The sequence below is a fragment of the Ranitomeya variabilis genome, chromosome 2 (genome assembly GCF_051348905.1).
Source record: "Ranitomeya variabilis isolate aRanVar5 chromosome 2, aRanVar5.hap1, whole genome shotgun sequence".
Classification (NCBI taxonomy): Eukaryota; Metazoa; Chordata; class Amphibia; order Anura; family Dendrobatidae; genus Ranitomeya; species Ranitomeya variabilis.
Window position 1 is genome coordinate 446,678,350 of NC_135233.1, and position 14,840 is coordinate 446,693,189.

Here is a 14,840-nt window from a genome sequence, read left to right on the forward strand (position 1 = left end):
CACAAAACTTGCACATACTCAAAACGCACCACACATAAAACTCGCCACGCGCAAAACTCGCCATGCGCAAAAGTTGCTGCACACAACTTGCTACACTAACCTGTCACATGCAACTCGACATACAAAAAGTTGGTACACGCATGTCGCCACACAAAACTCATCTCACAAAAGTCGCTACATGCATGTCGCCACACAAAACTCAACACACACAACGTGACACATCAAACTCGCCCTAAAACACACACAAGTCTGGCATTATCCTTCAAAAATAAAAATCTGATTAATAAGCAGACAAACTACAAATGCAACAAATGTACCATATAGGAAATACGGCAGCTGTCAGTCACATGACCTGTCTATTATGTGTATGTGTGAGCTAATATATACTGCCAGGGGGAGGGCTTCCTGTTGGCTGGGGATTTATCAGGCTGCCAATTTAGCTTACAAATACTGAGGTAAAAATACTGACCAAATAACGTGTGAACGAGGTCTAATACAGGAGGAGATGACATACAGCAGAGGTGTCAAACTGCATTCCTCGAGGGCCACCAACAGGTCATGTTTTCAGGATTTCCTTGTATTGCACAGGTGATAATTTAATCACCTGCACAGAATGATTCCAGCACCTTGTGGAATGCTAAGGAAATCCTGAAAACATGACCTGTTGGCGGCCCTCGAGGAATGCAGTTTGACACCTCTGACATACAGGTACATACTATATACAGGGGAGATGGCACACAGGTATATACTATATACAGGAGCAGATGACACACAGGTATATTCTATATACAGGGGAGATGACACACAGGTATATACTATATACAGGGGAGATGACACAGGTATATACTATATACAGGAGGAGATGACATACAGGTATATACTATATATAGGAGGAGATGACATACAGATATATACTATATACAGGGTAGATGACACAGGTATATACTATATACAGGGGAGATGACACAGGTATATACTATATACAGGAGGAGATGACTTACAGGTATATACTATATACAGGAGGAGATTACACAGATATATACTATATACAGGAGCAGATGACACACGTATATACTATATACAGGAGGATATGACATACAGGTATATACTATATACAGGAGGATATGACATACAGGTACATACTATATACAGGGGAGATGACACAGGTATATACTATATACAGGAGCAGAAGACACACGTATATACTATATACAGGAGGAGATGACATACAGGTATATACTATATAAAAGAGGAGATGGTACATAGGTATATAGAGATGACATACAGCAGGTATATACTATATACAGGGGAGATAACATACAGGTATGTACTATATACAGGAGATGACATACAGGTATATATACTATATAAAGGAGGAGATGACTTACAGGTATATACAGGAGGAGATGACAAAGGTATATACTATATACAGGAGGAGATGACATATAGGTATATACTATATACAGGAGGCCTTGGTTTTCTTGGCTGTGTGCTTTGGGTCGTTGTCTTGTTGGAAGATGAAATGACGACCCATCTTAAGATCCTTGATGGAGGAGCGGAGGTTCTTGGCCAAAATCTCCAGGTAGGCCGTGCTATCCATCTTCCCATGGATGCGGACCAGATGGCCAGGCCCCTTGGCTGAGAAACAGCCCCACAGCATGATGCTGCCACCACCATGCTTGACTGTAGGGATGGTATTCTTGGGGTCGTATGTAGTGCCATCCAGTCTCCAAACGTCACGTGTGTGGTTGGCACCAAAGATCTCGATCTTGGTCTCATCAGACCAGAGAACCTTGAACCAGTCAGTCTCAGAGTCCTCCAAGTGATCATGAGCAAACTGTAGACGAGCCTTGACATGACACTTTGAAAGTAAAGGTACCTTACGGGCTCGTCTGGAACGGAGACCATTGCGGTGGAGTACGTTACTTATGGTATTGACTGAAACCAATGTCCCCACTGCCATGAGATCTTCCCGGAGCTCCTTCCTTGTTGTCTTTGGGTTAGCCTTGACTCTTCGGACAAGCCTGGCCTCGGCACGGGAGGAAACTTTCAAAGGCTGTCCAGGCCGTGGAAGGCTAACAGTAGTTCCATAAGCCTTCCACTTCCGGATGATGCTCCCAACAGTGGAGACAGCTAGGCCCACCTCCTTGGAAAGGGTTTTGTACCCCTTGCCAGCCTTGTGACCCTCCACGATCTTGTCTCTGATGACCTTAGAATGCTCCTTTGTCTTTCCCATGTTGACCATGTTTGAGTGCTGTTCACAAGTTTGGGGAGGGTCTTAAATAGTCAGAAAAGGCTGGAAAAAGAGATAATTAATCCAAACATGTGAAGCTCATTGTTCTTTGTGCCTGAACTACTTCTTAATACTTTAGGGGAACCAAACAGAATTCTGGTGGGTTGAGGGGTTGAATAATAAATGACCCTCTGAAAAAACTTTTCCCAATTTAAAAAAAAAAATAAACAAAGAAATAACATTCTTTTTTGCTGCAGTGCATTTCACACTTCCAGGCTGATCTACAGTCCAAATGTCACAATGCCAAGTTAATTCCAAATGTGTAAACCTGCTAAATCTGCAGGGGGTTGAATACTACTTGTAGGCACTGTATATAGAGGAGGAGATGACATACAGCAGGTATATACTACATACAGGGGAGATGACATACAGGTATACACTATATACAGGAGATGACATACAGGTATATATACTATATAAAGGAGAAGACATACAGGTATATACTATATACAGAAGAGATGACATACAGGTATATGCTATATACAGGAGGAGATGACACATAGGTATATACAATATACAGGAGGAGATGACATACAGCAGGTATATACTATTTACAGGGGAGATGACATACAGGTATATACTATATACAGGGGAGATGACATACAGGTGTATACTATATATAAGGGAGATGACAAACATGTATATACTGAGGGGAAAATGAGAGGTGTGAGGTGAAAATGAGAGGTGTGAGGTGAAAATGAAAAGGTGTGAGTGCAAAATGAGATGAGTGAGGGAAAATAGTGGAGTGATCGGAAAATGACAGATGTGAGGTCGAAATGACAAGTGTTAGGGGGGAATGAGATGAGTGAGGGGGGAATGAGAGGAGTGAGGGGAAAATAAGAGGAGTGAGGGGGGGAAAATGAGAGGTGCAAGGGAGAAAATGAGAGGCGTGATGGGAAAATAAGAGAAGTGAGGTGCTATAACTAACCACAGATATTTACTATGCCCAGGCAACGCCGGGCTCTTCAGCTAGTTCTGTATATATACACTGCACAGTACCACTTCTCCTGTCCTGTATACTGGGTGTAATTCTCAGTATCTGTATTATTCTGTATATATACTGCACAGTACCTCTCCTCCTGTCCCGTATACTGGGTGTAATTCTCAGTATCTGTATTATTCTGTATATATACACTGCACAGTATCACTCCTCCTGTCCTGTATACTGGTGTAATTCTCAGTATCTGTATTAATCTGTATATATACACTGCACAGCACCACTTCTCCTGTCCTGTATACTGGGTGTAATTCTCAGTATCTGTATACTGTATATATACACTGCACAGTACCACTCCTCCTGTCCTGTATACTGGGTGTAATTCTAAGTATCTGTATTATTCTGTATATATACACTGCACAGCACCGCTCCTCCTGTCCTGTATACTGGGTGTAATTCTCAGTATCTGTATTATTCTGTATATATACACTGTACAGCACCGCTCCTCCTGTCCTGTATACTGGGTGTAATTCTCAGTATCTGTATTATTCTGTATATATACACTGCACAGTACCACTCCTCCTGTCCTGTATACTGGGTGTAATTCTCAGTATCTGTATTATTCTGTATATATACACTGTACAGCACCGCTCCTCCTGTCCTGTATACTGGGTGTAATTCTCAGTATCTGTATTATTCTGTATATATACACTGCACAGTACCACTCCTCCTGTCCTGTATACTGGGTGTAATCCTCAGTATCTGTATTATTCTGTATATATACACTGCACAGTACCACTCCTCCTGTCCTGTATACTGGTCGTAATTCTCAGTATCTGTGTGTATATATATATATATATATATATATATATATTTACACACACACATAAGATAGATATATATATATATATATATATATATATATATATATATATATATATATATATATATATATATATATTTATTTTAGATTGTGGCCCGATTCTAACGCATCGGGTATTCTAGAATATGCATGTCCCCGTAGTATATGGACAATGATGATTCCAGAATTCGCGGCAGACTGTGCCCATCGCTGATTGGTCAAGGCAACCTTTATGACATCATCGTCGCCATGGTAACCATTATGACATCTACGTCGATACTGTGCCAGTCGGACGCGGGATTTCCATTATGACATCTACGTCGTTACTGTGCCCGTCGCTGATTGGTCGAGGCCCAGGCGGCCTCGACCAATCAGAGACGCGGGATTTCCAGGACAGATAGAAAAACCCTTAGACAATTATATATATGGCGTCAGTTTGTTGTGGTGTCTCCTGTTCCCGATGTTGTCGTTTTCTTGCTGCTGCTGCTTTTCTGTCATCCTCATTGGCGTATTTTCGTTTATGACCCATTCTACATACAGGGAGACGCAGGCACGCACCCTACACAATGGTCGCTGATTGGTCGAGGCAACCTTTATGACATCATCGTCGCCATGGCAACCATTATGACATCTACGTCGATACTGTGCCTGTCGCTGATTGGTCGAGGCGAATTCGCGGCAGACTGTGCCCGTCGCTGATTGGTCGAGGCAACCTTTATGACATCATCGTCGCCATGCTGTGCCCGTCGCTGATTGGTCGAGGCACTGGCGGCCTCGACCAATCAGAGACGCGGGATTTCCAGGACAGACAGACAGACAGACAGAAAAACCCTTAGACAATTATATATATAGATATATATATAGCAATCCAAAAAAAAAAAAAAAAGATATATATATACACATACATACATACATACATACATACATACAGACTGCTCAGATCTTATATACTTCTGGTCGCATTCAGATTATGGTATACATAGACAATAGGTAGAAAGAAGCTGGATTATTGCAAGTATTGTACGGCTACATTCGGAGGTGCATGGTAATTTTTTCCACAGGGAATAACAGAAGTCACAGTTTAGCCGCAACCGTTCACACAAACTGGCGCTAACCGCCCCGAGGGAAGACTCAGTGATTAATATTAATGGTTTCCAGCAGATGCTGGCAAGTACCTGGTGAGATGGTAGCTACAGGCAGGAGCGGGAGGAGACGTTACCAGAGTACACAAGGCAAATGAGCAACAATGACAAGTATAATAAAGAAGCAGATTCAGTGTAAGGCTGTGTTCACACGATCAGGAATAGCAGCATTTTGGGCTCAGTGAAAATACTCTGTGTCCAAAATGCTACAGTTCCTGATGGTGGGCACGTAGCCTAAAGCAGGATCGGGGGAGTTATTCCAGCTATGTGAGGACTGCAGGAGTGGAACAGACCGTTGTGGCATTGAGTGGTCATGTCAGGGATTCATGGCATGCCACAAATTGTGTTATCACAGGAGGCTCCTCGCTAAAATAGATCTGCCACAACTGTCCCCAGGAGAGGGCTGGAGGAATGTAAGACAAGTGTCAAGCTGGAGGACTGACACAGTGTCAACAAGACATAGGAAAAGTAAGTTCTCCAAGAAAGAAGATGTAAGGCCGGGTGCCCACGATCAGGAAGTTGCAGCGATTTGCATGCATTTTTACTGAGTCCAAAACACTGCCTTCTATTGAATGCAGGTAAATCCGCATGTGCTCACTGAACCATGCGGATCTACAGCATTCAATACATTCTACTGATGTAATTCCTGTTGCAGAGAGTAGCGTCTCTGCAAGAGAAATTGGCATTTCACATGTCCCAGACCCAGACACATCTAAGCAAGCACCCGGTCTGGGACACGTGAAATGCAGGCTTCCACACTTAACAAATCACACCTCCAGGGAAGAAAAATCCCTGTCTAGAAGAGAATACCTACTGAGTGCAAGTGTCGTGAAAAAAGTCTAGTTGGCCGAAACGCGTTGACATTCAAAGGTTGTTCTTATTTTTTGAACTTTAATAAAATAAATCATGTTTGCATCCAAAATGAGTGTGCAATTGATATTTATTCTACATGTCACATTTCAAGAGCACTAAGAGAAACTACGGTAGCTTTCTCCTAGATTTAGGAGGTTGTGATTTTCCAGGCAGGTGCACATTCCCATATGATCCCACACATAGGAATAGGGGTTTCTTTCCAAACCCACTCACAAGCAACCAGAAAAAAAATGGATGGGGATGCTATCTATTTTCAGGGCGTTAGCTTTGGACTTGTGCCACAGGATGATACATCAGCGTGCATGCTATGTTCACACCACAGTTTTTGCATGCAGTATCTACCATTCATATTTTCAAACATGATTTGCAAAACTGATGGAATGTGTGACAAGTCACTTATTAAAGATGTCGATTTTCATCCGGTAGGGGAAAGCTGAGCCCCTCTGAATGACGCCAATATTTGTTCAGACCCCCGTCAGGTCCAGATTGGTAAAAAACCAGTGCAGCTTCATCCCAAGCTGCAGAATGAAGAGTTGAAAGCTGATGGTTTGCGTCATTTACCCTAGAGGAGAACTCTATTAAATAGCCAAAATCAATGACTAAAAAGACACAGGAATCCCGGAGCAGCTCTATGAATTAACCTTATATTACACGGTTCATAGCAACAATAATAGATTATTACGTGCAGCCACGTGGAGCACTGGCAGCTGTCAATCATCAGCACTCACCATTTGTGACCTGTTCTTCGGGCAGCCATTGATGTCTTCAATCTTCTCATTTGCTGAAGAAGAGAAGAAACAAAAACCACAATGAAATCGGCAGCGAAAGGTCCGGAGAGGTACAGATCCGCAGTACAACAACTCAACGTGTGAATCACACACAGCCGTACAGAGAGGTGGGGGGTTTCACAAGAGCCGGGCCCACTCTAGACAGCTGAAGAAAGGTCATCCAGGGAAGAGACAACTGTGCTTGGCTATGAAACCTCAGGAATCATCTGCTAATCCATCAGAGGAGACACCGGAGCGGTCAGTGTATAGGGCTGGAGCAATCAGGAGTGAGAAAACTGGGTGCAAGGTGCAAACACTAACAGCCCAGACATTCGGGGCCTGCTATAATTCACACCAGGCCCTGTCCCCAGAAGCATACAATCAAATCCTCCATGTCACTAAGTCAGCCATAGACATTAACATTGATCAAAATGGACAATTTCAACCAAAACGACTGTTCTAGCCGACAGATCGCCATTGTCTAGAAGAAAGTCAGCTGTGTTCACAATATTCAACCGATGGACTCAAGAAAGTCTCAAAAAAGTTCCCAGAAAAATCGTTCATCAACAGGTGTCATTTACGGGATTGTTCACTACTCTTATATTGATGACTTGATCCTTAGGATGGGTCATCATTATCAGATGGGTGGGGGTCCAACACACAATGCCCCCACTAAACTGCTGTCATCAGCTCTGACGGTGGCAGGAACAGCACAGTTCTGCACACTGTGTAGTGGCCACCGGCGGGTCCTGCAGATCAGCTTCTACTCTCTTCAATGAGAGCAACATGCAGTACCCCAGAGCGGCCACTAAGCTGTGCTCCGTTCACATCCGGCTATGGGAGGGATAACAGCTGATCAGAGGGGGGCTAGGATAAATCTGTGGGGGTTTGACACCTAAAGGTACCTTCACACGAAACGACATCGCTATGAGCTCAGTCAGTGTCAGGAAGCAGACGCTGGGGGACGCATGTAAGTATGTGCTGTTTGTTTTTTTTACTTTTACGCTGGTAACCAGGATAAACATCGGGTTGCTAAGCGCAGGCATCGGGTTACTAAGCGCGGCCCTGCGCTTAGCAACCCGATGTTTACCCTGGTTACCCAGGGACCTCGGCATCGTTGGTCGCTGGAGAGCGGTCTGTGTGACAGCTCTCCAGCGATCAAACAGCGACGCTGCAGCGACCGGCATCGTTGTCGCTATCGCTGCAGCGTCGCTTCGTGTGAAGGTACCTTAAGGATGAGTCCTTAATATAAAAGTAGTGAACGGTCCCTTTAAATATATGTGGCAAGTGAAAATACCTACAATGCCCAATATGAACTAATAATGTATATTAGTGTTTTTTTTACAAGCGAGTTCGTGCTTTGTACATGCATGTCGGCATTTTTCATGTCTTATAGAGGTAGAGAAGCCTATAAGAAAAATGTCAGAAAATTGTTAAATCACACATTCTGGACAAAACCCCCTTCAAAATAACAAAAAACAAAAGCATAAATCCATAAAAACCCTAGTGCTGAACTCCGCAATCTCAGAGAATAAATGGCGCAGTGGTGCACACGCTCGGCCAGCCATCCATTTTTATGGGACATGTTAGAGCTAGATCATTGGGGTCCCAGCAATCAGATACCCACAACTTCATTACTAATCCCACTGTAAAATAACGTTTTTACATATGGAAGTACTTCTCCATGCACAGTGAACAAGCCGTCCAAGTGCATAGATACGCCCCAGTGCACTCCCGGCCTGATTTGCGTATGGTATCTACATTAGATTTCTCATGACTGGCACATCGGACCTCTTTATTAGGGGACGAGCATCTATACAGACATACAGATAGTCCATATGTAAAACATGCTGACAGACCATCAATGGGGTCTCAAAGGTGGAGACAAATTGGGCCGAAAATTAACCGTGAAGTGATGAAAATGTGGAGATCGGGAACGAGCAACATTGACGGCTCATCTGTATAGGTGTTTCGCTGTCACTGGCCTGGTAAGCCGATCAGCAGTCTTCAGGGATCTAGGAAGGACATGCTGTGACTTATAGTACCTCCTCCATAGACATTAAGAGGAATGTCTGTAAAAGTAATGCAAACTACCAGTTGGAATAGTTAAGTATCCTGTACTTCTGTAGGCGTTGCTTTCAGCTCCTCGCACTCATGATGGACCCACGATCCCAGCCGGGAAGGCTCCCACACCTTCTTACTGTCCATGGCCTACAATCCCGGGATGGGTCGTGGTTTACACAGGATATTTTATAGTATTGTCCTCCTAACAACCTCCCAAGTAGTCAGTGATGACACATAGGATGAATCCATCCCCGCACACTTCACAGCCGGGTGTGATCCCGCACCACACACAGAGCTGTCCGCAAACAGAGGGATACAGGACCCCAGTGTGGGGGACAAGTCAAAACGGAGCTGGAATGCCGGTATAGTGTTCATTACACAGGAAGAAACCTGCACGGCCCCGACCAAGATGTCTGAGGAGCGAGAGGAGAACAAGCTGTGTAAACCGATACACCCCCTTATGTGTGAGGTTACGTACCAATATGGAGGGTTTTCAGAAGCCGCACCACACCGGTCCACGAGTGGTGTCCAGAAATGCAGCTTGACTGTACTAAAGCGAATAACCCTGAGCTGCAATACCAGACATGACCATGAACAGGTGTGGTGCTGTTTTCATAGAATGCAGCCATGTTTTTTTCACTCTGAATCACCCCTCAATCTGTTTGGGGTGCCACAACCTACTAATGGGAAGTTGCCATTTCCACACAGTTGCTTTATACACTGCTTTTTTCAGAACATTTTTTGCCGTGCTTTCTTTTGCATTTTCTTGTGTGGCCAGGTGCATTTACTTCTATAGTGCAATATAAGACACCCTGTATATAAGGTGTTTTGTGGCATTTTTGGGGTCAGTGTTAGAGATGAACGTATAGATTCTCAGGACCAACAACCACATGAGTTGTCCGTGGCTGCCTAACAGGAGCCTCCTGCCTGCCAGCATCCCGGCAAGAGGCGAAGGGGACGCCAGCAGGTAGGAGATATGGCTCCCGTTTGGCGGACATGGAATAATGATGTGGTCACTGTTCCTTTTATTTTCTTAAAGTACATGAGTATGGATTTTTTTTCTGGAGATTCCCCCCACAGGTTTCTATACAGGACTTGAAAAATCTCCCCAAAAAATACATTGATACAACTATAAATAAAAAACACCAAAAGGCTCGGGAGGAAAACTCTGATTAAGGAATGGAAAAAACATAGGACACCACAGTGTGCAGCTCAGACACCCCACCGCCTCTTGTAGAAGTCTTGGTAAATGGGGCTGGAAATTCTCAGACCCCAGAGGTGAACGACAGCCCCCCTGACACGCCGAGGACAGGATGTCACTCACCCACAACTTGGATGATGTCCGCCAGCAACACTCCATCCGTCACATCTTGCTGCAGGTCTTTAATCAGACGCTTGTGCCCAGATTTTGCCAGGTAGTGGTTTGCCCAGTCCGTGTAAATCTGAAAGAAGAGAGAAACACTTGAGTGAGGCTAGGATACGTCGCCCCCAGATTATGCAGACAGGACCCAGAAGAGAGAGGGCCATTAACATTCAGGAGAGGCTTCTAATCTACATTCGCTCTCCAGTACCAAGTGCTTTTCTTCTCTGGGGCTCGCGGACATCGCAGCTCTGGATGAGTGCGGCTCTACCATTCTCAGCCGGCGGGGCCTGCAGGACTTTGTTGGGGAGATTAGCAGCTTTGTATAGTGCGAACGTGTTTGTTTTCAAACTCCCCAATCACCACATTGGCCGCTGCTGTGACCCCACACGCTGAGCCCCCCACACTGATCTGGCAGCACAAAGCCCGACTGCTCCTGCCAGCAGCTGCCCCTCCACCCGGCACCGGCAGGTAGAGGAAGCATGGCAGGTCCTGGCCAATAATGGAGGGCTATACTGTCACCTTACCTATGTGACGGTGGTCCTTTATAGTAACGCTTAGTGGCCCCATCATAGCTCAGCTAAGCATGCATAGTGATCCCTAGGAAGCAGTAATAAGGGTCTTACATCCTGCTAGATGTCAGGAGACATTTCTGGTGTTCTCAGGAAGCTTTACATTGCCTTGATATTATGTGCAGGTCCTGTGAAAGCTTGTGGGGGCCGCACCAGGAATGTGCCAGGGTCCGGCCATCCTTCTCTACAGTCACTGATTGTGCAACTATTTACCCACTAAACACAATTACACCCTGACAGGGCGGCAAGGGACGGTTTATGGTTGGCGTAAAACTGGCTGTAAATGGTAAAGTGAAGCAGTCTCTGTACCACACATCACACACAGAAGACCACCATTACTGGAGCCAAGGTGGCGGTAAAGCCCACCGTGTACCAGGCCTGTGATACAATATACATTGCCTGCGTGCAGTATATAGATATATATCAGAAGAATCCATACGATACCCATGCCTGCTACCACAGATCACAGCTCCCACAAGACTGACACCCTCCCCTCCTGAAATACTTTGTGCCGCTGAGACACTGCAAACCTCGACTACGGTCTGTGATCTCCCACTACTCTTCACATGAAAGTGATGATTGTGTAAGTCTTTCCCTCAACACAGCCCGCTCTCCTGAAATACTCTGCGCTGCTAATGAACCTGCTACTTTGATCATAGACCCTGATCTCTTGTTTGCCTCAATTCACACGTCACATCAGTTTCCACCCTGCCATTACCAACATCATAACAAGAGTGAACATCTCACTACCCTCCATGCTCTTCTCCTGAAATACTCTGCGCTGCTAACACACCTGCTCCTTTTCACTATTCGGCCCTGATCTCCTGTTCGCCTCATATCACCATAATGTGCCTCCCTGCTATTACCAACATCATAACATGAGTGGCCATCTCACTACCCTCAATGCTCTTCTCCTGAAATACTCTGTGCTGTTAGTAAACCTGACCTTTAGGTCATTAATCTCTAATCTCCTCATCTCTATTCACATCATATCGCCATCACATGCCGACCTTATCAACGTCATAACGTGAGTGGACAGCATACTGCCCTTCGATCTTCTCCTGAAATACTCTGTGCTGCTGACAAGCCAGCTCTTTTGACCATTAATCCCAACAACCTCCTATTCATCTCCCTTTTTCTAATCGTATCGTGTCCCCGACACACGCAACCCCGTCGTTCTTACACACTGCCCCGCACACGCTTCTTCTGAAACGCTCTGTGCTGCTGGGAACCCTGCTCCTTCCACTATATAAATCTTAATCTATGTTTTCCCCATTTCCGCCCTCCGTCCATGTTATTTGCAGGCAACTACTACATGCATCGCAGAGCTAACATTGCGCACACCTGACCGCTGAGCAATGACTACTATGATAAAGGCATGAATCATGTCGGTCTCTAACCCTGAAGATAAAAGCGATGAAGGATGAAAGCGACGGACTACCAGACGTGTGTCAGCTCCGGCAGCAGGTAATGCAGCCGCCCGGTATACCACATGCCTGGAAAGCCCAAAAATGAGTCACGATCATTCACCTTGTCTAGAACAGGAATCGCAGGCGCTTCATTGTTTCACTTTACGGTGCGCTGTAGCTTTAAGGCGTGTGGGTATATTTTCAGGGAGTGATGTCATAAAATGTCGCCGCAGTCACGGGTGATAATACACGGATGGCAGCAGCGATGGTCTACGGTCATTATACAGTGACTCATCTCCCCCTCCAAAAAAAAAAAACACCTAAAAAGTGTCATGTTCCTGTAACGAATCCTCACAGCATGAAAACACATTCTCCTGGCGACAGTCATCGTGTGCAGCGTGGTCTGACTCAGGCTCTGATGATTCAGCCCCCATGTCAGAGACCCCCATGCCCTGTACAGGGGGCGCAGCCCGCTCCCCTATTGTCAGCTGACAGGGCCTGTCACAACGCTCAGCCCCATGAATACGAATGACGGATCCACAGCCCATTGTGGGGAAGGGGAAAGGTCACGGAGCGGCGGCCACTTCCAAGAAATCACGTCAGTAACGACCTTATGGGCTAATGGCCAAATTGTGCCGCTCTATATGAAGCCCAGCGCGCAGGCCACAGAGAGCTTGTGCCACGTACGGATGTAGCAGAGCCGAGCTCCTTGTGGGCGCACACTAAGCACATGTGTTTGTAAAGGTGGATTAACATTTACCAAATGTCCCCAAATTACAAGAATCATTACAGTAACATTCTGCTAATCTGGCATCCAATAATCTAGAACCTCGGGCTCCAGTAGTGAGATATTAAGCAGATTTTCTGTCCCCCTTTTATGGGCGCGCTTTGAATCCAGAAACAACGCCACTCTTGCCCATAGGCCGTGCCTGGCATTTCGTCTTGGACCAGTGCAGCTATGTACAGCATTAAAAAGTTCAGGTTAAAAGGGAAAAAAAATGCTTTATTCACCCTCCCCGGGTCTAGCACTGAGTCTCCGCTGCTGCGCTGGCATCGCTTCAATAGCACTGCAGCCAATCACTGAGCTCGGCGGCTCTGCCACAGTTGACAACAGAATTGAGCTCACGGATTGGCTGCAATGCAATCAATGTGAAATCAGCGCTGCAGACAATAATATGCACCAGGAGCAGGTACAGGGACTCAGCACTGGACCCGGGGAGGATGAGTAAAGATCTTTTTCTTTTTTTTTAATGTTTAAAACTGCAGCTAGGAGACAGGTGTTTTTCGGAAATAAGAAAACCCCTTCCTTTAACGCAAGTGCCCCTGCCCATAATGCAGTTTTTTTAACGAATAAAACATGTACGCATTATAGTCTACATGTCCAGGTTTTGGGCGATTTGGGTGGTTGAGCCTACAATAAAAAAAAAAAAATCTTTGTTTTTGTTCCAAATCACAGGTCAAACTTGCAAATGCAAGTCAATGGATCTGTGGAGAAAAAAAAAAAACTTCCAGCACTCAGATGCCATTCATGTGATATATAAGTGCTGCCTGTTTTTTCACTATTTATTAAAACAGGAGAATATTGGAAATTTTTCTTATGCATATGTGAAAAAACAGATGCCAAACTGATGATGAAAACAAACACACGGACAAAATGGAATAAAGCTGGATCCATCACATTGATGACAGGTGGTTTTCACGTACGAGAAAAAAAAAAAAAAAAAAAAAAGAGGCCTGACATATAGGTCCGGACAGCAAGCACATGATCAAGAAAAAGGTTTGTGTGGATAAGCCTCAAAGTCTATAGCAGTGATCTCCAACATGTGGCTCTCTGGGCATGCTGGGAGTTGTGGCTTCACAACAACTGGAGAGCCACAGTTTGGAGACAAGAACAGTCAAAAGGCACAAAAAATGCACTAAACTGAACAAAAACCTTGACAACAATGCCATCACTCAAGATATGTCTACAGAAGATATTATGATACTTGTAGTCCTACATAAAGTAGGTAATGACAGACAAGACGCACGGATAACACAGAGCTTACTCGTTTATAATGGCTGAAGGAACTTTTACTTCCATTCCGTTCAGGGAGCCAGAACCTCAGGCTAGCTGGCATGGTCGGGCACTGGAGACGTCCTGCTTCTCGGGGGGCCCTCGCTCAGATACTGAGGTCTTCCAGTGGGTCAGGCAGTACGCGGTAATTTTAGCCCTATGCTGTGAGCACTCAGATCCCGTTACACTTCAGGGTCCTGGGATTAGACTGAGTGGGCAGTGTTCCCTCCCTGATGTTCTCTCTGCCGTCTGCTGATGAGTGACACAACTTTTCCTATAGCATTCATGTGTCTGCAGGTGTGTGCAATCCGTACTGTAAGGATGGAGGTCGTCGCCATTTACCGGCCTCCTGTGCACCAACCATGGAGCCCTCTACACGTTAGTTCAGATTTTGCAGCAAGGCCAATGATTGCGCCATGAATGGTAGGCAAGTCTGAGTCTCACCTTACACGCCACGATGCCATCAGTTCACCAGTATAGAAACTTAAGTGTTTGTATTAGTTCTATG

At 45.2% G+C, this 14,840-nt stretch overlaps 1 protein-coding gene across 9 annotated transcripts in view; it reads right to left on the minus strand.

Moving 5' to 3' along the window:
* NAV2 (neuron navigator 2) overlaps positions 1-14,840 on the minus strand; it is a 547,719-nt gene that overhangs the window by 149,962 nt on the left and 382,917 nt on the right. For 8 of the 9 annotated variants that reach the window (XM_077287190.1, XM_077287189.1, XM_077287183.1 and 5 more), the window contains 2 exons: positions 10,263-10,380; positions 6,836-6,888 (listed from right to left, as the gene is read on the minus strand). In XM_077287190.1, the coding sequence (XP_077143305.1) occupies positions 6,836-6,888; positions 10,263-10,380 (171 nt within the window). Of the gene's footprint in view, positions 1-6,835; positions 6,889-10,262; positions 10,381-14,324; positions 14,499-14,840 lie in introns of those variants that run through there. The other variant, XM_077287191.1, reaches the window with a different exon arrangement.